Consider the following 24,481-nt stretch of genomic DNA (forward strand, 5'->3'; position numbering starts at 1 on the left):
GCCTGCTCTTTGCAATATCTTGTACATCTTCTAAATTCTTAATAGTAAACAAAATCAATATCTTTAAAGTGCCTGAAGTTCCCAAGGAAATCGTCACAGAAGAGAAAGTGTCAGTTCCTATCCCTGAAGAACCAGAAGCTCCACCTGTACAAGGTACATGGCTGTGCTCTAAATCTTGGAAAGATGATAGTCGTCTCATCATCTTGCTTTGGTTGTAGATGGATCTTTTGTGTTTATCTGTTGCCTGTCTTATGTAGTAAAGTTATTGGCATTTTGAAATCTTCTGAAGAATATGTTCTAGTGTGTAACTAAGTTGATACGTTGAAACTCAGCAGTCACAGTATTCTACTCTGAATTCAGTCTAAAATAAAATACTGTGTTTTTTAAGTTGAAGAGTCGCCTGAGGAAATAATATATGAAGAAAGAGCATCCATAACCATTGGTAGAAAAGAGACTCCCCCTGCTGAAGGTATATATATATATATGTATAAATATAAAATTTTTAATCTCTTGAAAATTCCTATTAGAAATACAAAAGTATGTATAGGCTAACATTCCTTCTTGAAATTATATGTAAAAGCATTCTAGCACATATTTGACTTCTTTGTTTTTCAAATCATTAAACTTCTTTTGAAGTATAATCTTTGATTATTCTTGACTGTAATTATAAATTCCAAAAGATACAGTTTACTGAGGCAAAACTGGAATCATTGCATTGGATCTTCCACTGATAACCCAACATCAGATTTTAAAAATCATTTCATTTGCCATCAACATACATCAAACAGTAGAAAGCTTGAATATAAGAAAATAGAAATATTAACCTCTTTTTCTATGTAAGTGAATACATATATTTTTGTTTCTGTGACTGTCATCTTTGCATCTGTGTGAAATGTGTATGAGTCTTGTGAAGAACTTTACATTACAACCTCTTATCCTTTGTCAACATTCTCTAAAGAACGTGAAATTGAAAAGTATGTTAAGCCTGAAGAACCCGAAGAACCTGAACCACAGCCGGAAGAAACACCAGTACAAGGTATTCAGTTAATCGGACTTAAATCTTCATCACCATATTCTTCCTCTTGATATATATGCATATGTTTTATGTTGTTCGATGTGTACAGTATGTCTCTCTTCACCTGTATGTAAGGTATTGTTTTAAATGTGCATCTCTGTCGTCTGTGTTCATGTGACTTGTACTATTTATTTCACGTCAGTGTGGCTTATATGGATGCTTCCTTTGTCATTTTCATTAGTGCTTGTGCTGTACTTGTTATCTATGTACAGTGTTGATATTCTTATGTTTTATGTTGAACATTTTTATGTTTTATGTTGGATACCCACATTATGTATCCAAAAAAGCAAACTTCTTACTTAAATATGCTTCTTACTTCTTACATAAATATCCTTATATTTCTGCTGAATATACTGTAAGTCCACATACCAGTCGTTGTATTCATATACTAATACTCCTGAAATACTCTTTTAAGAACCTGAACCTGAAAAGAAGGTTATTGAGAAACCAAAACTAAAACCAAGGCCCCCAGCTCCTCCTCCTGCTCCACCTAAAGAAGATGTAAAGGAGAAAATATTCCAGCTTAAAGGTATCAAATGATACTTCCAAAGTTTTATTAACCTGCTCCAAACTTCCATCCAAACATCTGAAGTGGTGCTTGCAAGAAATGTATTTTTTAAATGTGTACTTTTGGACATGATCATGCTGGAGAATTTCAGAGACTTGTGTATTATGCTGCCCTGGGTGCGTTATCAGGCCACGCTTGCTGCCCAAAGTGTCAGAAAGTGCGCCATGGTTAGCTTCATCCTGACCATCTGGATGCAGGGGCTGTCCAACTAACTTTCTCATGCAGAGTGGGGTGAAAGGGTTTTCTGATTTCAAAGTGTGATTGCTGTGCATATCTTTGGGATCTTGTGCATGTGAAATGTAGAAGAAAACTTAGCAGGATATTTTTAATATTGCACTAATGAATTTATACAAAAGCCAAAACGTTGTCCTTAAAGAATGACATATGCTTTAAAATATACTATAGGCATTATATTTATGGGATCTAATAGCTGATGTGTTCATAGACCATGAAAAGAAGGTATATGAACAACTTATCACTGCTTCCCCACTTTTTTTTTTTTTTTTTTACAACTTGATAAAAACCCAACTGTGTTCTGTGGTTGTTCCCCTTGTTAAACTTTCTTTCATTCTCTTTGCATTTAGATTTTTCTTTGAATTCAGTATTCTTGGGCTTTCCTTGTGGCTCAGCTGGTAAAGAATCTGCCTGCAATGCGGGAGACCTGGGTTCAATCCCTGGGTTGGGAAGATCCCCTGGAGAAGGGAAAGGCTACCCACTCCAGTATTCTGGCCTGGGGAATGCCATGGACTATAGTCCATGTGGTCACAAAGTGTCGGACATGACTGAGTGACTTTCACTTTGACTTTGAATTGATTCAATATTATTTAATTCTTAAAATAACATCTTTAAAAGCTGAAAAACTGGCAAAATTGTATTATTTCTATTTTAACAAAATGTTGTCTATTTGTGGTGTCATGAGATTTCCCCATCTAAAATAATCTAGATATAATCTTAGGTGAGCAGTTTTCCCTTACCTACACATGTACACAAAATCAGAGTTTTCCATAGGAAATCTTGTTTCTTGCCTCTCTACAACACTCCTGGCCTGTAGGGAGAGTCTTTGGCATTTTAAATCCGACATAGAAAAAGCGAACACTTCTTAAAAGGTTACCCATCTGTTGATTGACATTTTATGAAGATACACACTTAAATATGTTTCCCTTCTTGTAAAATCTATATGCAAAGGAAGATTTCTTACCCCTGCAAAGAGTAAAACTTATCTTTCTTCTCAGCCAGACTTTAACTTACTACTCCACTTTGGAGTAAAACTTGAATCTGTTTTCATGGTTTGAACGCTTCTTGTATGTTCTTCAGTGGCTGTTCTTGGCTGTTATTAATGCTTTTGGGTATAGACAATAAAGCAGGTATTTAATAATTTGCTTCAGATCAGTCTAAATAAACAAATAATAAAAGTAAGATCATCTTCTTTAAAGCTGTTTCGAAGAAGAAAGTTCCTGAGAAACCTGTGGTTCCAGAAAAAGTGGAGCTTACACCTCTGAAAGGTATTTCAACAGTCTAGAAAATGCTCATATTCAGTATCCCTTGCTCTAACTCCTTGCTCTTCCTGCTGTCTTCAATGTTCTTCTTTTTCTTCTTCTTTCCGTTAAAAAAAAAAATCAGAGTAGTCTCACTGATTTCTTGTGTTTTTGTAGCTTTTATAGTCCTGGTTCATGAGTGTTGCTTTCATTGTCTATCATCAGTTTCATGCACTCATGGAGAGTTGTTGTTTTGTCTCATCGACATATATCTTTTTGCATTTTCCTAAACTAAAAAATAGCAAATTTTACTGGTTAGCTGGCATTAATATCAGGACACATCTTAGATTAAAATGCTGAGAGCTAGCAATAGAAAGCCTTGCGATTTCACTTGAACAACAGTATTTTAGCCAGTGTTATAAGCACCAAAAATAAGTCCTGTTTTCCTTCTATACTGTTAATATACTGGATGCTTGGGGCTGGTGCACTGGGACGACCCAGAGGGATGGTATGGGGAGGGAGGAGGGAGGAGGGTTTAGGATGGGGAACACATGTATACCTGTGGCGGATTCATTTTGATATTTGGCAAAACTAATACAATTATGTAAAGTTTAAAAATAAAATTAAATTTAAAAAAAATACATGATTCATAGGGATTTCCTTATGGCGTTCCTATCACTTTCTTCTCAGGGACTCCAAAACATTCTCTTGGGTGTACAGATCTCATGTTGTAGGGAAGTTTCTTTCTCACCGCAGGTCATTTTTTCACAACGTATTTCTCTTTAAACAGTATTTTTCCCTATCTAAGCTTGGACCGAAAAGAAAAATAAATGAACCATAAAGGTTTATAAAACATCTATTGAAAATAAAATTGCTCATTTTTCCAGTAAGCATAGTAGGGAACAGTGTTCTATTTAAGTAATTAACACATCCAGACTCATAAGTTGAATCTATTCCTGATTCACTCTGGGATTTTGGAAAAATCACCCATCTGAATATATATTTCCTCGTTTATAAAACAGAGATTACAAATTAGTGTTGCTGTGGATGTTAATGTGGATGCAGAGGATGTAATAATCCTCTACAAAGCCACTCAAACGTTAAATGATATGCAATGACATATTAATATATAATGACTTTAAAAATAACTACAATGGTGTGTTCTACACCTGAGTCTCATACATAAGATCTTAAAAATGAAATAACAATATGGAAAAACAGATACCAAGATACATTTTCACTATATTCATTAGATAAGTAAATGATATTACTGATGGAAATTAAATGCATAAGCATCTCTCCAGCTTGATCAATGAAAATGGTTTACATTACAAATACTGGTAACTCTAAAATAATTATCATGGATAAAAACATTTAATATTTGTGAAATTTTACTTAAAATACTTGACAGAAAAATATTTAAAATGAAATATTTACATATTTGCTCTGTATGTTTAAAATTTCAAGTAAGAGTTAAGCACATCTATCTTTGTCACATAAGATGAAAGTTATTTAATAAATTGCAAATGTCTTATTTAAAACACCAAATGTGAAATTTTATAGAAATATCTAAAAATTCAGATTGTTTTAAGTATTTTTCCTTTCCCCAAATCAAGTTCATAATCCATATTATTTGGCTTTCTTCTCTTGTTAGTGGAGAAGATTTGAATAATGTCACTCATGCCTACTATAATTAATGGTCGGGGGGGATATCAGTGTAGATTTGAACAATCTACAATTGCATATTGGGGCAAATATGCTGTCAAGAACCTTGCATTGAATGAAAAATTCATAAAGTCAATATAGAATAACATCTACACCCTTTTAAGGTGAATGAATTATATTTGCCTGAAGTTAATGCAGTTGAATTTCATCACAAGGTTATATAGATCTATGCAGAGGAAACAACTTGAAGTGTGTTCTTGCTTTTAAATTCTGTGGTATTTATATGCAACAAGAATTATTACTTATGCATCATGGTTAACTAGTTTTGAAAGAGACAGTTACTTGTTGAAATTTACTTTTTATATGAATTTACTTCAAAATTTAAAATCATATTTTTTTAAGTGGCTGGAGGTGAAAAGAAAGTTCGCAAATTACTTCCTGAACCTAAACCTCAACCAAAGGAAGAAGTTGTTCTCAAAAGCGGTATAGTATTTTTCAAACATTGTATCAGCTTCAAATAACAAAAAAGAACTTGAAAGCTTACAAAATATTTCTGTTCCTTGGTTTTCTCTTAATTAGATTCCTAATATATCAAAATTCATTTCTAGTTGCATTGAAAATTAAATATGATCACTTTCATATCTTTTTAAAAAGGCAGAAATTTTGTGAGCATTCAGAGTATCTTGAAATTTACAACATTCATAGACATGACTAAATTGATAATATTCTAAACTAATAACAGTGACAATAGCTGCCATTTTCATAATCAAATTATGTAGTAAAATACACTAAGCCTATTAAATACTCTAAACTACACCAAATGATTTAAGCCTAAACTCAAAGTTCAGTTTTAAAGTGTGACACAGGATTACCACAACTAATAAATAACATTTTCTAAAACCTGAGCATTTCTTTCTACTAATAAAATATTAAAGAATTAGAAACAAGATATTTGAATGAAGAATCAAATTCTGACTTTCCCTCCACATAGAATTACTTATTTCTTGGCTACATTTCTTTGGCCATCTCCACTTCTGTTAACTTTGTACTTATTTAAATTCTTCTTTTCTCATTAAGTTATAACATTGAATTATTAGAATTTTTTGCTCCTCAGGTTATTCATTTTGTGTTTGGATATTTCTGCCATGGATTTGTCTCTGAACACACTATCTATATAAAGTGACTCTGAGTGCTATTTTAATTACCTTAACAACACTTGATCTTTTTCTTAACAGCATTTTTAGTGTAAAAGCCAGTTTCCCGGTGCACTTGATCTCATGCTTTTCACTTTCCTTGCTTTGTACGTTATTTGCATTCATTAAGCTTATTCAACATCTTCATTCGTTTGTCTTGGTTTACATATAAACCTTTTTGTCTTTTTAAGTTCTAAGAAAGAGGCCTGAAGAAGAAGAACCTAAAGTAGAACCTAAAAAAGTAGAAAAAATCAAAAAACCTGCAGGTAGGAATCTCAGTAAAAATTTGTGAAATTATCTTTTAACAAAATTGAGATTTAACAACAGGTTTATCTTGTAAACATAAATGGAGTTAAATATAAATGTAGCTTCATATTTCATCTGTCTATGTTTTCCATTGTCTGCTTTCTGTTTAAACATTTTTATAGTATTAATAGTTCTCAAATCCATTCATGCACTTCATCATCATTATTGTTATTATTTGTGAAATAATCAAGTTGGCTGCAAAATAACTTCATGGGAAGGTGTCAGAAATGTTTCATAAAATTTGGGGCTTTTAGGGGGCTGATTTTTATCTATTCTCAAAGAGTATATTTGCTATTTCAGAAGTGATTTAGAAAGGGAGAGCTCACGAATGGGGTTGGGAGGCAAGTAGGTGAAATAAGAGAAAGAAAAATAAATTGAAGCAGAGTCAAGAAGAGAAAACAGAAATTAATTGATAGAATATAAGGGTTTTCTTTCTCAAGTCAACAACAGAGCTTCAGAAAATAGTTTGATCTAATTATTTCAGATTAGCTGATTTCTAAGGATTCAAATCCTAAAATAACACTAGAAAATCATCCTATTATCTTAAAGTGCCAGAACCACCTCCAAAAGCTGTGGAAGAGGTTGAAGCACCTCCAGCTGTTACCAAAAAGGAAAGGAAAATTCCAGAACCAACAAAAGGTACAAACTTCCAGTTGTCTCTAAAAATACAAATATGCATCAATTAAAATATCATTACACTGGCATTAAGATCTGAACACATGACCTCTACTCATCTTATCCAGCTTAATTTTCTTTACAATTCACTCTCAGGTGCAGTTGCCTCATGCCCATCCATTTGTTAAATAAATTACTGAGTTTTAAAAACTAAGAAAATTGTATTTATGGGCAATGAGATGAATAATAACATTAGAAAATCAATAAACCTGACGTGCTATATTTACTAAGTACTTTGTTTAAATGTAAGAATAAACTTGGGTCAAGTACTTGACTTGGTGACTGTTTGTGTATAAATTCTAGTATCTTCCAAGATACATTAAACCTGTCCAATTTTGGTTTGACTTTGTGAAAAACTTCAAAAACTCTGTGATAACTTGCTTATTACTATGAATTGTTTTAGTGCCTGAAATTAAGCCAGCAATACCTCTCCCTGCCCCTGAACCAAAACCAAAGCCTGAACCAGGTAAGCAAGCTTACCCTCAATATCAACAGCATATACCTTCATGTTTCACACAAACAATGTATAGTTAATAAGAGGAGTAAAAGTGTGCATGCATCAAATGATTTCTAATGCCCCAATGTCTTAGATTATACTGTTGTATTTTAAGATAATGTCACGTATTTTCAAATATGTTATTATCTTGTATATAGATTTTATTATAATTAGAATATATTGTTCTTTGAAAACCAGTTTATTAGATTTTAAAATTCATCAGGGGAGGCAAATAGGCAAATGGGTTTTAGGAAGTGACAAAGGATACATTAATGCAATGAACATTTTTTTGCAGAAGTGAAAATAATCAAACCACCTCCCATGGAGCCCCCACCCACTCCCATCGCTGCCCCAGTGACGGTGCCAGTAGTTGGAAAGAAAGCAGGTAATTATTCTGTTGTTTTCTTTTTGCTTGTTTGTTTTGGTGGCTTAATGAAAACTTCATTAAAAATCAAGCTTTCTTTCTGTTGAAACAAAGCATCATTTCAATTGTGGGAGCTTATAAATTCATGATTAAATTTTCTTTATCTGCTACCCTGTACCAACCTACTTTCTCATCCATAGGTGCATATTGTGCAATTTTGATTGAAATGTGTATTTCTGCAAAGCATCATTTATTTATATGCTTTTGAGATTAACTAATGAATATGTTCAAAGTTAAGACATATATTCTCTAAGGACATACATATAGGAATCCCATGGAGATTCAAATTTCCCATGTGCCCTGTAAAAATCATTTCTCACTTTTTAAAAAGACTGCATTTTGGGATAAAGAAAAAGTTCTGGAAATGGATAGTGTTGATGGTTGCATAATATTGTGAAGTATTTAATGCAACTGAATTGTACACCTAAAAATGGTTAAACTGGTCAGTTTTATGTTAGGTATATTTTACCACAATGAAAAGAACAAAAAAAGGACTGCATAGTTCTGCCTTTAAATCTATATAAGAATTTAGATAAATAATAATTTTCTTAAATGTACTAACTCAGTATCTTAGGTACAAACTTAAAATACGTATTAGTTGAACTACTTAGGTGATAATCTCAAAACCAAAATGATTTGACATGTATAGATCATTGATAAACATATGTCCTAACTATTTGATCTTTGGCTACTTCCTTCATTTCTTTAAATTTTAATTTCCTAGTCTGTAAAATCAGAATATTTAATAACTCTACTTATTAAAACTATTATGAGGATTAACTATATGCAAAACTTTTAGCACAGTGCTTGGTACATAGCAAGAAATATTTGGATTTTTATTATGTTTAATAACATGAGAATATACTGTGTTCTTTCTTCTATGGTTTAATTTTAATATTATATAACATATGTTGTCACTGATATGGTTTGGGCATTATTCTTTTAAACTTTTATGATTTTTATGTGATACTCTTATTAGTTCAGAAAAAGACAAGAACTGCCATTGAGATAATTAAGTATGTGTAAGAGTACAGCTTTTCTCACATCCCCAGTGTCTGACACTAAAGAACTGGTTCTACAATTTATACTGCCCCATATTAATTGAATTAAACTCTTAAGTGTGAGAACTGTCTTGGTTTTGCCTTAGTTCATTGTCTAATTAAGGGAAATCTTCAAAGAATTCGTACCTTTGTAGTACACAGACCCTTTCCTTTTCTGGAGTCTTCCCTGGATTTATTTGCCCAGCTTAATAAAGAAAGGCTTTTGGTAACTTCTGGGTTATTTCCCTTTTGCCTACATTGATTCCTTGTTGACATAAAAAGGTATTTCCTTGATTCACAAAACGAGCACACACATTAACATACAAAATATTTTACACAGCTAGGTAAGAGTAAAACTCTTCCTCACAAGGTAAGAGTAAGCCTTCCAGAAATGGGAGAAGAATTACTTGCTGAAGGTAATTTTTTAATCCTAGAAACACTGGCAATTTAGCGTGGTCACAACATTCAGAATATGCCTTGCTGGAAATATCCAGATATTCTCAGTAAAAGTCACATAAATAAGTCCAGTTTTTCTTCATTCATTCATTATTCAGCCCACATGGTTTACTACTAAGCATGAAATAAGTCTGAAAATTGTTTAAATCCTGGGTTTTATTTTTATTTCAGAAGCCAAAGCACCGAAAGAGGAGGCAGCCAAGCCAAAAGGTCCCATCAAAGGTAAGATTCATTTCCCTGTACCTGAGTTGTAAAACCTTTCACTCTTTGGAAACTTTACATTCAAGGGCAGTTTTCTGTTCAAGGGGGAACATTTCAAAATTTATATCAATCTTTATGATTTCTAATTGATTCTGCAAAAACTAGTATGTCTTTTGATATCACAATGAATACACCTCTAATATTACTCAAGTGGATATTACATATGTAACATATACACTTTAGGATAATGAACCCTACAAGTTCCAAGTTTCATTCTCCATATACATGATATTTATACATGATAGATAAAATAATGAGACATTAATCTGGACATTATACATTTGGCTTTCAAACTTGAGAAAATGAGTGTTTATTATCCATGGATTCCTTTTGCCACCTCATTTTCTTTCTGAAAGAAAGCAGGATAAATTCAACTGACCTTTCAGTTGCCTCATCTTTAATTTTCCCCTCTTGTCTCATGGTCACTGGTTTTACCCAGCAGACAGCCAGGTATGCACTTTCTGACCCTTATGGAAATGCCAATTCAACTTTTGATTTTATTTTGAATTAGGTGTAGCCAAAAAGACTCCTTCACCAATAGAAGCTGAAAGGAAAAAGTTAAGACCAGGAAGTGGTGGAGAGAAGCCGCCTGACGAAGCCCCATTCACCTACCAGCTGAAGGCTGTGCCATTGAAGTTTGTGAAAGAAATCCAAGACATTGTCTTGACTGAAGCAGAGTCAGTTGGCTCTTCTGCAATCTTTGAGTGTTTAGTCTCCCCGTCCACTGCAGTCACAAGCTGGATGAAAGATGGTAGCAATATCCGTGAGAGCCCAAAACACAGATTCATCGCTGATGGAAAAGACAGAAAGCTGCATATCATTGATGTTCAACTTTCTGATGCTGGTGAATACACCTGTGTTCTACGTCTGGGAAATAAGGAGAAGACCTCCACGGCTAAACTGATTGTTGAAGGTAATTTCCAGTCTTCTGAATATGGCCCCCATGGAACGTTAACACAGTAAACCTCCATAGCAATTTTTATTGTCCCTTGAACAAAATTTATTCCCAAGTTTTATCTCAATGAAAATATTGTATGTATTGAAAAGTCTCTGCCACTTTTTAATATCGCGATTCTCCATAGAACTTCCCGTGCGTTTTGTAAAAACGCTTGAAGAGGAAGTCACAGTGGTCAGAGGACAGCCACTGTACTTAAGCTGTGAGTTAAACAAAGAACGTGACGTGGTCTGGAGGAAGGATGGCAAGATTGTCGTGGAGAAACCCGGCAAAATTGTGCCCGGCGTCATCGGCTTGTTGCGGGCTCTGACCATCAATGATGCAGATGACTCCGATGCTGGGACGTACACAGTGACTGTGGAAAATGCCAACAACCTGGAGTGCTCATCCTGCGTGAAAGTAGTAGGTCAGTACTTCGCTGGAAAATTAGTTCTACTTACTATTAAGAAAAGAGAAGCGAGATCTTCAATTTCCAGTATCAGAATATCAGCAGTCTTACACCTTACCTAACAGGGAGAATATCAAATCATAGCAGATTAATTATGTCCAGTTTTGAGAATTTTTTGCAATTTCTGAAATTTACTAAGGAAGTTTTTGTATTGCTTATTCAGATCATAATTATCTTTTCTGACCTCTTTTATCATACAGAAGTCATTAGAGACTGGCTGGTGAAACCCATACGAGATCAGCATGTGAAACCCAAAGGGACGGCTGTTTTCACCTGTGTTATAGCAAAGGATACTCCAAACATTAAGTGGTACAAAGGATATGATGAAATCCCCTGGGAACCAACTGATAAGACTGAGATAGTAAGAGATGGAAATCATATACACCTCAAAGTTAAAAATGCTATGCCAGAAGATATTGATGAATATGCAGTGGAAATTGAAGGGAAAAGATACCCTGCAAAGCTGACACTTGGAGGTATAAAAATCTTACCATCTATTCTTAAGTTTTGTATGTGCCTAAGGCAAAATAATATACACAGGTACACTCACAAAAGTGTCATTAGATTGTTTAACGCCTGATGGTTTTTCATCCTTTACCAATACAGAACGTGAAGTTGAATTGCTTAAGCCAATAGAGGATGTTACCATTTATGAGAAAGAAAGTGCAAGCTTTGATGCAGAAATCTCAGAAGCAGACGTTCCTGGACAATGGAAACTGAAGGGAGAACTTCTAAGACCCTCACCTGTGAGTAATTTCTTCTTTTAAGTTGTTAATCATATACACAAATGAACCTGTCTACAAAACAGAAACAATCTCACAGACATAGAAAAGAGACTAGTGGTTGTCAAGGGAGAGAGGGGTGTGGGAGTTTAGGATTGGCAGACACAAACTATTATGTATAAAATGAGTAAACCACAGATCCTACTATGTAGCACAGGGAACTATATTCAGCATCCTGTGATAAACACTGCATTGTAAGTCAACTATACATCAATAAAAAATAAAATAAGTTGCTAGTCATATTCTATATGACTACATTCTATAACTGATTCTGACACTCGGATTTGGTTCAGTAATGATGAAATTATTTCTGGCTTCTAAAGTCTCAAAGAGGGGAAGAAATTTGATGCACTATTTGTAGACAGCTCAGCAATTTTTAAAAAATGTTTATGACAATATACTTTGTTTTTATTAGTAGTATTACAGTTATTTTATGGCTCTATAGACATCTGTATCTGAAACAATCTATCCATTCAAATGCTAACTAAAACTATCCTTTTTCAGACATGTGAGATCAAGGCAGAAGGTGGAAAACGCTTCTTGACTTTGCATAAAGTCAAACTGGACCAAGCTGGTGAAGTTCTTTACCAGGCGCTGAATGCAGTCACTACTGCCATTCTGACAGTGAAAGGTATGGGCCTTTGGAACTCATGGAGTGGGCTCAACTTCATCTGACAGCCCCCTGCATTCTGAAAAGTCTCATTCTTAACGTTTGCCTTCCAGAAATTGAACTTGACTTTGCTGTGCCCCTGAAGGATGTCACAGTCCCAGAAAAGCGACAGGCTCGATTTGAATGTGTCCTCACTCGAGAGGCAAATGTTATATGGTCTAAAGGACCTGATATAATCAAGTCATCGGACAAATTTGATATCATTACTGATGGAAAGAAACACATTCTTGTCATCAATAATTCTCAGTTTGATGACGAAGGAGTCTATACTGCTGAAGTGGAGGGCAAGAAGACCTCAGCACGATTATTTGTTACAGGTAAGAGCTGGTGAGCTCTGACTCTAACATCCCATAGTTAGGCACATGAATATCTAACTTTACATACAGAACATCAGGGGAAAAAAAAAAAAAAAAAAAGGAACACCAAGTTTTAATAGCTGTAAGTGACCATCAGCCTCACAACTTTATTTTCACATTGCCATCAAAACAACCCCCTTAATTTTTTTTTTTTAATGGAGGATAGATCCTTTTGAAAAGGTGACTCAATAAATGCCATGTGAAAGATTCTTTTTGCCAGGCAAAGTGGAATATTTCTGAAGGTAATATTTCTGAGCATATTAACTTGTATTGCAGGTATAAGACTGAAATTCATATCACCTCTTGAAGATCAGACAGTGAAAGAAGGTGAAACAGCGACTTTTGTCTGTGAACTTTCTCATGAAAAAATGCATGTGGTCTGGTTCAAAAATGATGCCAAACTCCACACGAGCAGGACTGTACTCATCTCCTCGGAGGGCAAGACTCACAAGCTGGAAATGAGAGAAGTGACAATGGATGATATATCCCAGATCAAAGCCCAGGTTAAGGACCTCAGCTCCACAGCAAACCTGAAGGTCATAGGTAAATGTGACCAGCTATAACCAGAGAGTTGACTTTTGGATGGTGGGAGTGGGTAACAGTTAACATTTTGCAATGTGTAACCCTTTAATTTCACTTTGACGTTCTCTGATCATCTGCCAAATGTCCCTTACAGAGGCCGATCCCTACTTCACCGTGAAATTGCATGACAAGACAGGCGTCGAGAAGGACGAGATTGTTCTCAGGTGTGAAGTGAGCAAAGACGTGCCGGTGAAATGGTTCAAAGATGGGGAAGAGCTTCTACCTTCAACCAAACACTCCATCAAGGCAGATGGCCTGCGCCGCATCTTAAAAATCAAAAAGGCAGATCTGAAGGACAAAGGCGAATACGTGTGTGACTGCGGCACGGACACGACAAAAGCAAACGTCACTGTTGAGGGTGAGTTACACAGAATTTCTAAAGGTACCCCATCTGAATCTGCGATTGCTGTGTTCAGTCATTCTTACGAAACTCTATAAATTTCAGCCCGACTAATAAAAGTGGAAAAGCCTCTGCATGGAGTAGAAGTGTTTGTGGGTGAAACAGCTCGCTTTGAAATCGAACTTTCTGAACCAGATGTCCATGGCCAGTGGAAGCTAAAAGGAGAGCCTTTAACTGCTTCCCCTGTAAGTCGCAATGATCTGATCACATAGGTGGGGGTGGGGCGCTTGCTTGCTCAGTGGTGAAAGAGGGTACATTTCTGGTACAAAATCTCTTGATTATTTGTAGGAATAACCAGTTATGAAAATGATGTTTTTCTTTCTCTTTCCTCCTCACCTCACTCCAAACAGGACTGTGAGATCATTGAAGATGGGAAGAAGCATATTCTGGTCCTTTATAACTGCCGGCTGGACATGACAGGCGAGGTCTCCTTCCAAGCTGCCAATGCTAAATCCGCAGCCAATCTGAAAGTGAAAGGTACGTTCTGCTTGCCAGCCACCCTTTTGTATTTTCTTTGCAAGGCTTCCTTTTGAGACCCAGAACTCATGACTGGAAGCATATTCTGGCTTCATCCACACCCTTTTCTTTTTTTCAGAATTGCCACTTATCTTCATCACACCTCTCAGTGACGTTAAAGTCTTTGAGAAAGATGAAGCTAAGTTTGAATGTGAAGTATCCAGGGAGCCCAAAACATACCGTTGGCTGAAAGGAACCCAGGAAATCACAGGTGATGACAGAATTGAGCTTATCAAGGATGGTACTAAGCATTCACTGGTGATCAAATCTGCCGCTTTTGAAGATGAAGCAAAATACATATTTGAAGCAGAAGATAAGCATACAAGTGGCAAACTGACCATTGAAGGTAAGCATTCTTATCAGACAGGCTACCTTTAAACACTTTTATTTTTATTTTTGCTTTTATATATCCTCCTTTAAGGATTGGAATTAGTAAATTGTTGTTGTTTTTTCCTGATAGGAATCCGACTTAAATTCCTCACCCCACTCAAGGACGTAACAGCCAAAGAGAGGGAAAGTGCTGTGTTTACTGTGGAGCTGTCCCATGATAACATCCGTGTTCGCTGGTTCAAGAACGACCAGCGCCTGCACACCAGCAAGTTCGTCTCAATGGATGATGAAGGGAAGACCCATTCCATCACATTCAGAAACCTCTCTATTGACGATACCTCTCAAATTAAAGTGGAAGCTATGGGCTTAAGTTCAGAAGCCAAACTCACTGTGCTTGGTAGGTGCTTTTTTTTAAAATTTAATTTTATTGCATTCATCAGAAATGTATGTAGTATCGACTGTGCAAAATCTTTCAAGTGTTAAATTGCATGAAAGCAATGCCTGCCCTTAAGAAATGACCACATACATTATTAGGCTTGTGTCTGAAATATTTTTACCTAAAACTATGAGGATTTTAAAGGAATAAAGACTCAGGCTCACAAAATAGCCAGTTTAAATCAGAATTAAAACTCAACTAATTATGGAGCCTTGTCATATTTAAAATTAGGAATATAAATGCTTCCTCTCCACTTTATCAAAATTATTTCAGAAAAATGTTTCTCAAGTCCCTAAGAAACACAGAACTTATGTTAATCAAGCTCATTCTTTTTCCTGGGCTGCTAGTCTCAAGCAGATTATATACGAAGTCTAACATGTATAGTGACCATTAAAGACAAACTATTAATTGATAGAAGAAAAACTAATAATGTGAACTGGAAAGCTTACAGGTAAACTAGTCATAAGAGATTTGCTAAGAAATTTAAAATTTAGCTGAATGATGGAGAAACATATAATCATTTGAAGCTAAATTTCAGTGTGTCTTTCATACTACTGTTAATGAAATACTTCAAAATATAATATAGATTCAGTTCAGTTCAGTCACTCAGTTGTATCCAACTCTTTGAGACCCCATGAATCACAGCACGCCAGGCCTCCCTGTCCATCACCAACTCCCGGAGTTCACTCAGACTCACGAGATCTTGATAAACCCTAGGCATCAATTCCTTTTCTAACTTTTAGAGAACTTTTGAACATACACATTAAATGAGTGGAAGCATGGTACACTTGCTAAATACACCCAGACTTCTGTGAGCTGCCCCTTAAACTTTCCAAGAGATTTTTGTCTCCTTAGGTGGTTAATGAATTTTTTTTCAATTATACTTGACTTGCAGAGGGAGATCCATACTTTACAGGAAAGCTTCAAGATTACACTGGTGTAGAGAAAGATGAAGTGATTCTACAGTGTGAAATTAGCAAAGCAGATGCACCAGTGAAATGGTTTAAGGATGGACAGGAAATAAAGCCATCTAAAAATGCTGTTATTAAGGCAGATGGCAAGAAGCGCGTGCTAATCCTAAAGAAAGCCTTGAAGTCAGATATTGGACAGTACACCTGTGACTGTGGGACAGATACGACCTCAGGAAAGCTTAACATTGAGGGTAAGGACGTTTCCACAAGCCTCACTCGTGAAGCTGTTGGAGTTATTTCTGCCAGAGGCTAATGACACATGCTGACCCTGCACTTTTCTAGATCGGGAAATTAAACTGGTGCGGCCCTTGTACAGCGTGGAGGTGATGGAGACCGAGACGGCCCGCTTTGAAACCGAAATCTCGGAAGATGATATCCACGCCAACTGGAAACTCAAGGGCGAGGCCCTGCTCCAAACACCTGTAAGGCTATTTCTGAACTTGCCAATGCCCAGAGGAGCTGTGTGAAATAGGAAAAGGACAGGAGAAAAGTCAGAATGCACACAAGGCATTTAAAACATGATATCAAGTTCATCAGAACTCAAGCCAATGAGAGCTATTGGGGTCTATGAATGGGCTCAGATAGGCACACTTGCGTTATTTTTGATCCGGCATTGGTACAAGGTTCTAGATATTCTGTAAATGCTGCTAGTTGGTGTAGAATGAAGCAGATAAAATAAGTATTGCCATCATGAATAATATTTGTTAGCTTTCTCTCACAAAATAGTCACCTCAAGAGTTTTCCTCGTAAATTCCTTTAATTAAGGTATTTTATCCTCAAAACAAAATACCAAAGATGACTTCCTATGGAATCTTTCCTCTTTTGACACAGGAATGTGAGATCAAGGAAGAAGGCAAAACACACTTCCTTATTTTGCACAATTGCCGCCTGGACCAGACTGGAGGGGTGGATTTCCAAGCTGCCAATGTTAAATCTAGCGCCCACCTCCGAGTAAAACGTAAGTATTATGTCTTTCTGCTGAAAGTGAATCGTATACTCCTACAGCAACTGGATGTGAGTGAAATTAGTTAGATTTATTTAGTTAATTAGAAAACATTATTAAAGTATAGAAACTAGCTTTCTGGTATTTACTTCTTTGTCATCCTCATATACCTGTGGTTCAAATTCTAAAGTTTGGAAATTTCATCAACCATTTTGTTTGAACCAAAGAAAATTAAGTCTCACACTCCCCTACTCCCTAATTCTTTCAAAGTAGAATATTCATAGAAAAAAGAGTCTAACTCAGAACTCTTAAAGACCCTTAAAGAAAATTTTCAAGTGGCTGTACAACTTTCACACAAAAAAGAAAAACTCTGTGTGTGGGCATTTCAGACTCAAGAAGGGAGGTGGGAAGCAGCAGGCTAACAGTTTTGGAAGGTGCAGAAGTGTTTATGGATTGGACAGGCTGTGTGATTGAGGGGCCCTTGTCGTCTCCCAATCAGAGTCTTAGTTATTTTGGAAGTCACATACCTTATGTAGCAAGAGGAACTCGATGCCTGGCAGAACAACAGATGCAGCACAAACTTCTCGCTGACCTTGCAAATCAGAACGAAAGGGCCCCTGCAGATAGATACCCACTCCCTGGCCACCTGCTCTCCCCTTCTCAGCACCAAGGGGCCATGTTCACATGGGAGTGAGAACAGCGGGCAGTCCTGTGGCTCTTTCCTCCTCGGAGAAAGCATGAAGATCAATAACTAAATCTGTATTTATCCTTTTGGAGTTACAAAATGAGTCACCGGGAGCTGTTTCCTTCCCCTCGCACAGCCCGCGTCATTGGTCTCCTGAGGCCTCTGAAGGATGTCACGGTGACCGCGGGGGAGACCGCCACTTTCGACTGCGAGCTGTCCTACGAGGACATCCCAGTGGAATGGTACCTCAGAGGGAAGAAACTGGAGCCCAGTGACAAGGTCAGAGGCAGACGGGTGGTGGCCTTGCCTGCACTTCTTTCTCCCTCGGTTCTTTCATCTTCACATGCGTGCTCCTTCTTCTACACTTTCTTACTGTTCCCTTGCCTCCCCTTCCCTTTCCTTTCCCTACTCAAGCGTGATTTCTGTTGACGTTGTAAAGCGGGTTCTTCTCATTTTTGTGGGGTTTAACCTGATGATATTTCTATTGAAATGGAAATTAAGATTTTAAGTATGATCAAGTTTTAGGTTTTTGCAGAAAAGGCAAACATTAATTAATGATCAGTGATAGTTTAATTCATTGAAGACAGGAGGGATCAAAAAGGCTTTCTGATTTGCTGTGCAGTACAAGGGTACAGATTAGGTTTCATGGAGAATTCTCTCCATGCTATTTCGTGTTCTGCATATAAGGGGATTAAGAGGAGAGGATGGAAATTCCATTTCAGGCAGTTGATCAAGTAGTTGAGATAACTTCTGGGTGGATCTGCTCTTCAAGCATTTCTCCAAAGCTATTTTTAACCCTCAAGTGCTTTGAGCTGTGCAAATTCTGGAATGCAAATGGACTATTTAAAATGCCCGATGGTGGTGGTAAGAAAGAAGGACTCTGTGATTAGCCACACGTATGAACAAATATACTTTAAGAAGTTTTAGGAAGTAACTAGCTTGTGGTGGGTATTGAGTAACGAGCTCAATATCCAAATTGAACTATGTATTTTGCTCCCTAAGACAACATGTGTTTAAATTATCTTGATAACTCACCATTACTTTTGAATTCTTGAAATAAAATATATAGAAAACATCCAACGTGTGTTGGAAATAAGCACAGGCCATTATGTCCATTTTTTTTTCCAGTATTTTTAGAAATAGTATCAAATGTGGCATCAAGTCTTCAATATAAATCAAACTGTTAAGAATTATAGGAATATAATTTAAAAGGGATTCAGTTTAATTAAGAGCCATAAAGTTGATTAAAGTATTAGAAGGAAAATGCCTTTGGACAACTATTCTTGAACAAAAATAGTAGTATTTTAACAAAGGAATTGAAGGGTAATCAGTTAACATTCATCTGGGAAATAAAATCTGCCTGCTGTACAGACAGTAATGACCAGTTGATCTCCTTTGTTACCAAGGATAGAAAACAGTCATACATTCAATTTGCAGCAAGAGAATTAAGTTAAATGAGGAAACTGTCCCCACTGTGAGGTCTTCAGTATATACTGAACTGGGTGATGGAGGCATCTCCACCTTCAAGTTTGCTTTTTCAAAATACACATTTGTCCAGTTAAGTGTGGTTTAATTGTTTCATGTCTAAAGGCAGAGCATTGGTTGATTTTTCAATATCCTTTCATGATTTGAATAAAGGAACACAAGAGAAAGTGTTAATCGCTTCAGTTGTGTCCAACTCTTTGAAACCCCATGAACTGTAGTCAGCCAGGCTCCTCTGTCCATAGAATAGTCCAGGCAAGAATACCGGACTGAGTAGCCATTCCCTTCTCCAGGGGATCTTCCTGACCCAGGGATTAAAACCTGGTCTCCTGCACTGTAGGTGGATTCTTTACTGTCTGAGCCACAAGGGAAGTCCCAAAGGAACATTGCCTAAGGACAAATGATATTACTCTTTTGCTACTAAATATCTTTAGCTCAAATTAAGAGCTTTTAATTAAAAGATTAGTCTTATTAGTTCTAATGTAGAACTGGACCATTTTATTTTGAAAAAATTTTTGGAGTATAGTTGATTTACAATGTTGTGTTAGTTTCAGGTATACCGCAATATTTCCTGAGAACCACTGAGCCTAGTTCTTGGTAATAGAATATTCTAGAGTTAACCTCAGTGAAATTTCAATGATAAAACCATGTGTCAACAAATAAGATGTATCTGTTGGTAGATTAGAATGGGAGACACTTTTTAAAAAAGCCCTAAATCACAGTCGAATTTTTAAATAAACAATTTATATGGAAACATCATCACAAAAACAATCTTTCTCCTATTCAAGCACCATGTCCTTGAATAAGTAGCTGTGTCCCTAGAACATATCTTAATGACTTTCTCCTATTTATTTTCCCTTATTTTGTTTTGGCTTTCCCAATTATTAAGGTAGTTATTTTAATAGCCCAGCTCTTCATTAAGGAAAAACCTTCATATGAAACTTTATTCCTAACTCTCTTCTTTATACCACCATAATAAACAGTTCTACTGGTAAAAATGTTTACATTATTCTTAACTGTAAGTGAACTCTTAAGCAAAATCAATCTCTATGACAGGGCACAATGTCTTGAGGAATTTGGGATAGTTGAACTAGAAGAACCTCCAGTTGTCTTATAATTTACTGTCAAGATAGCTCTGTCTATAGCCTGATAATCAGTTGGCACAAGCCAGTTACGGGACCTAATTGCAGCCCATATCAAGCCAGTGTATTCTTTTTGACAATTCATTTTCCTACAGGTGATACCCCTTCAAACCACCTAAGGTTGCATTTACAACAATAATATAAATCAAATATTAACGGTAGTGGCAGCATTTGTCTTCATACTCTAAGATCGCAGTAGTCTCCTGCTTTCACTAGTTCTGAAGTCTCTTTATCCGTTTGTGCTCTGTGAACAATCATAGCTCTGTCTGATACCTGCTTTTCCCAGTCATAGGTGCACATACATGACTTTCATATGTGAAATGAAGAGCCAACATCTTCATTTGTATTTTCTAACAAAATTAAGAGACTGTACAAATTATTTTACTCACGTTTAATTGCTAATTTAATCACATTTGGTTTGCAAAATAATTGCTAAATAAATGGGAAGAATTCTAGTTCATTGCAAGGCAAACACCTTGCATTTAGAACATAAGGTTTACTTTCAGCTAACTATATGTGATCATTTTTCTCCCTTCCTTTCATGATTTAGCTATTATAAGTTCTTCCTTTATATATGTAAACCCAGTAGTAAAATGGAGTCAAATATATATGTATACATATAAATACTTATACACATATAAATTCACCAAGGCATTTCAACATAGAAGTCCTCCCTGTAATTATATAAAGGTAACTGCAAACTATACAAACCTAAAATTTCCTCAAAAGATTCCAAACTATTGGTTTAAATTATTTTCAAATACATATATGCTATACAAATTATTATAAAGCATTTTGGAAAGCACTATTTCAAACTCTTTACCTGAATGAACTAAATGTACCTACATATGTGTGTGTGTGTGTGTGTGTGTGTGTGTGTATAGAGAGAGAGAGACAGAGGAATGTTATTTCGTATATTCTTTTTTCTTCCAGTTTTATTGATATATAATTGACATACAGCACTGTATAAGTTTAAAATGTACAGCATAATAATTTGGCTTATGTGTATCATGAAATGATTACCACAATGTTTTGTGAGCACCCATTATCTCCTATTAAAGATAAAGCAAAAAATTTTGTCCTGTGGTTAAGAACTCTTAGGATTTACCTTCTTAACAACCTTCATATATAACATACAGCAATGTTAATTATATCTGTTATGTTGTAGTACATTACATCCCTAGTACTTATCTTTAACAAGAATTTTCTACCTTTTGATCAGTTCATCCAATTAGCCTCTCCCCACCACCCCACCCAGCTAAACAAAGATCTGATCTCTTCTTCTATGAGTTTTTTGGGTTTTTTTGTTTTTGTTTTTGAACTATAATTGACCTATAACACTATATTAGTTCCTGATACACAACATAGTGATTCTTATTTCTGTAGATTTCAAAATGATCACTGTGATAAATCTAGTTACCATTCATATATCCTTAAACTGAACTCTTTTTTTTTCCCCCCGAAAAATTAGGTGGTTATGCGTTCAGAAGGAAGAGTTCATACACTTACTTTGAGGGATGTAAAGTTAGAAGATGCTGGAGAAGTCCAACTAGTAGCAAAAGATTTCAAAACGCAAGCCAAACTCTTTGTGAAAGGTAATAATCGCACAGCTTATTTGTTTAAAAACATGTATAATACAGAGTTTCATAAATAATGCCAACTCTTAACTATCTGTATATGATAAGTACCACCTGGTAGTCAGACAGTAAAGTGTCTGCCTGCAATGTGGAGACTTGGGTTCAGTCCCGAGGAGGAAATGGCAACCCACTCCAGTACTCTTGTCTGGAAAATTCCATGGACGGAGGAGCCTGGGAGGCTACATACAATCCATGGGGTCACAAAGAGTCAGACATGACTGAGTGACTTCACTTCACTTTACTTCACAGATCGCTCAAATCCACCGAATATCAGAAAGGCTAATTTTACTTTTTGGCCTAACAAAATTAGACCAAAATTTAACTTAAAAAAAAAAAAAAAAAGCCAAACTTGGCTAGAATAGGTTTCACTTCCTTTTTCCATCCCACTGTTTTTATTCCATTCAGTAAATAGTTGAAGGAAATCTCATTATCAATGGGTACCCATCACTCTCTTAACCAAGAGTTGGCTATTATTTCCTTGTTGTTTCATATTCTTTGCTTTTCCTCTGTATATAAAAATAATGATGAAACATCATTATTAGAGGAAAACATCCAGGTGGAATCAAAACTTACAAATGAAACTTAAAAACAGAAAAGCCCTCGAGATACAAGAGGAGAATTGAGGAGGTGCTGAAACTCTTGGAGAAGTTTGGCTAATTAGTATGATTCTTTCAGAACCCCCAGTTGAATTCACTAAGCCTCTTGAGGACCAGACGGTCGAAGAGGAAGCCACAGCGGTATTGGAGTGTGAAGTATCCCGAGAAAATGCTAAGGTGAAATGGTTCAAAAACGGGACAGAAATTCTCAAAAGCAAGAAGTATGAGATTGTTGCCGATGGTAGAGTCAGAAAACTTATTATACACGGCTGTACCCCAGAGGATATTAAGACATACACTTGTGATGCTAAGGATTTTAAGACTTCTTGTAACCTGAATGTCGTGCGTAAGTATTCTTCTTACACAGGACTTTTCACTTGTAACTCTTTGATAACAACAACAAAACCACTTTTTGCATGCCCTTCTTGGCCTAACTGCATTTCTTGGAGACTTACATTATTGGTACTGACATAACATGATCTTTTATGTGTTTAAAAAAAGAACTGTCCTTCTGCTACATCTGGTCTGAGAAGGGCAGAGTGATGATCACTTTTTGCTATGCTTCTCACTGAGTAATGAGCAGATGTGCTCTTTGTCTATGTGGGGTAAGCCTACTGCAGGAATATCCCGATACAGATGACAATTTAAACTTAAAAAGACAAGAAGGGAGTCAGAAAAACAAAAACAAAAAAAGGAAAGGAAATGGAAGCAAGTTCCACTTGGAAGGAAAATGAATTCTCGGGTGTGAGAAACCACTAGAAAATGAGCGTGAAACTTCAGTTTGAAAAGGAGCACCTCAGAGGTCTGCTGTAGTATGATAAAACCCATTCACATAAAGCTGTCTCTGAGAAGAAGAACGGAAAAGAAGATGGAGTGGAGTCTGGATTGAGCCCTATAAGTGAAGAGAACACTAATGGTTTTTACCCTTCTTTCTTTCTCTGGTGGAAAATATAACATCTTTTTTCAAAATGCCACATGCTAGCTCATTTTTTTCATTCATTCATTGGTCGAGCGGTAACTTTTTTAGAGCATCTTTATTTTTGTGTAGTATTTGCTATTTACTCACCTTAAGATATGCGGGCACCCCCCTGACACCCCTACCATGCCTAATCCATCAAGCTTACTTTCTGCACTCTGCAAACTAGGATAGTCCCTGCCCTAGCATGGAAAACAGATTTATTTTTAAAGAATCAAGCCCATTTTTTAATTCCTTTATGGAATTAGAAAACAATACACTTGCTGTTTGGTTTAGTTGCTTCCCATCTGTTAACAGCTCACAGTGGCTTTGATTGTGCTTCCATGCATCTTAGTCGGTTTCATTCTTTCCACATTGTGGTTGCTCTACTTTCACTTAAGACAGAATAGCTTCTTGGGTCACCTTCTTCTCTGTCCTCTACTTTGTCTCCACTCCAAGAAGGCTCAGCTACAATGAGCATATCTTCAAGCCTATTAGCCAGCACTTGTATCCCAGAATCTCACTGATCAAGAAAGGTCATCTGGGAAGGACTCAACAAGGAGCCCTGGAAAAAGGAAGGACATGTTGGCAGCTCTTCAATCCTATAAATCCACCAACTTAATTCTGGAGATAAATAAAACTATACATATATGAAAGAATCACCCCCTCCCACTCAAAGCTTGTTGCTTAGTTGCACTAATGAACTTTATGCCTTATATGTGACTTCTTTGAAGCTGACACACACCAAAAAAGCTGAAAGTATATGATTTCAATTGCAGACTTATGCCTCTTAGCTATAAACAAGACTGGCCATAGCTCTCCAAGCTGTACTGCAATTGAATTCCTCTAATTTCTCAAAGATTATTCTGCCTGCCTTAAATAAGATAATGATTCTTTGCTACTGGTATTTCCTTTGACAATATCAACTTTCAACTCTGGAGAAGTATCCATGAAGATTTTT

At 36.1% G+C, this 24,481-nt stretch overlaps 1 protein-coding gene across 16 annotated transcripts in view; it reads left to right on the forward strand.

Annotated features, from left to right (window-relative positions):
- Window positions 1-24,481, forward strand: part of TTN (titin) — a 276,446-nt gene that overhangs the window by 153,997 nt on the left and 97,968 nt on the right. For all 16 annotated transcript variants that reach the window (XM_055572076.1, XM_055572078.1, XM_055572080.1 and 13 more), the window contains 29 exons: window positions 70-153; window positions 389-469; window positions 959-1,036; window positions 1,491-1,604; window positions 3,077-3,145; window positions 5,186-5,266; window positions 6,168-6,242; window positions 6,832-6,921; window positions 7,361-7,423; window positions 7,749-7,838; window positions 9,545-9,595; window positions 10,146-10,547; window positions 10,717-10,995; window positions 11,238-11,513; window positions 11,644-11,783; window positions 12,324-12,450; window positions 12,543-12,806; window positions 13,122-13,388; window positions 13,522-13,785; window positions 13,873-14,012; window positions 14,178-14,304; window positions 14,423-14,689; window positions 14,804-15,070; window positions 16,005-16,271; window positions 16,363-16,502; window positions 16,912-17,038; window positions 17,845-17,987; window positions 21,804-21,927; window positions 22,645-22,911. In XM_055572076.1, coding sequence (XP_055428051.1) covers window positions 70-153; window positions 389-469; window positions 959-1,036; window positions 1,491-1,604; window positions 3,077-3,145; window positions 5,186-5,266; window positions 6,168-6,242; window positions 6,832-6,921; window positions 7,361-7,423; window positions 7,749-7,838; window positions 9,545-9,595; window positions 10,146-10,547; window positions 10,717-10,995; window positions 11,238-11,513; window positions 11,644-11,783; window positions 12,324-12,450; window positions 12,543-12,806; window positions 13,122-13,388; window positions 13,522-13,785; window positions 13,873-14,012; window positions 14,178-14,304; window positions 14,423-14,689; window positions 14,804-15,070; window positions 16,005-16,271; window positions 16,363-16,502; window positions 16,912-17,038; window positions 17,845-17,987; window positions 21,804-21,927; window positions 22,645-22,911 — 4,764 coding nt within the window. The remainder of the gene's footprint in view (window positions 1-69; window positions 154-388; window positions 470-958; window positions 1,037-1,490; window positions 1,605-3,076; window positions 3,146-5,185; window positions 5,267-6,167; window positions 6,243-6,831; window positions 6,922-7,360; window positions 7,424-7,748; window positions 7,839-9,544; window positions 9,596-10,145; window positions 10,548-10,716; window positions 10,996-11,237; window positions 11,514-11,643; window positions 11,784-12,323; window positions 12,451-12,542; window positions 12,807-13,121; window positions 13,389-13,521; window positions 13,786-13,872; window positions 14,013-14,177; window positions 14,305-14,422; window positions 14,690-14,803; window positions 15,071-16,004; window positions 16,272-16,362; window positions 16,503-16,911; window positions 17,039-17,844; window positions 17,988-21,803; window positions 21,928-22,644; window positions 22,912-24,481) is intronic.

This window comes from Bubalus kerabau, chromosome 3 (genome assembly GCF_029407905.1).
Source record: "Bubalus kerabau isolate K-KA32 ecotype Philippines breed swamp buffalo chromosome 3, PCC_UOA_SB_1v2, whole genome shotgun sequence".
NCBI classification, from domain to species: domain Eukaryota; kingdom Metazoa; phylum Chordata; class Mammalia; order Artiodactyla; family Bovidae; genus Bubalus; species Bubalus kerabau.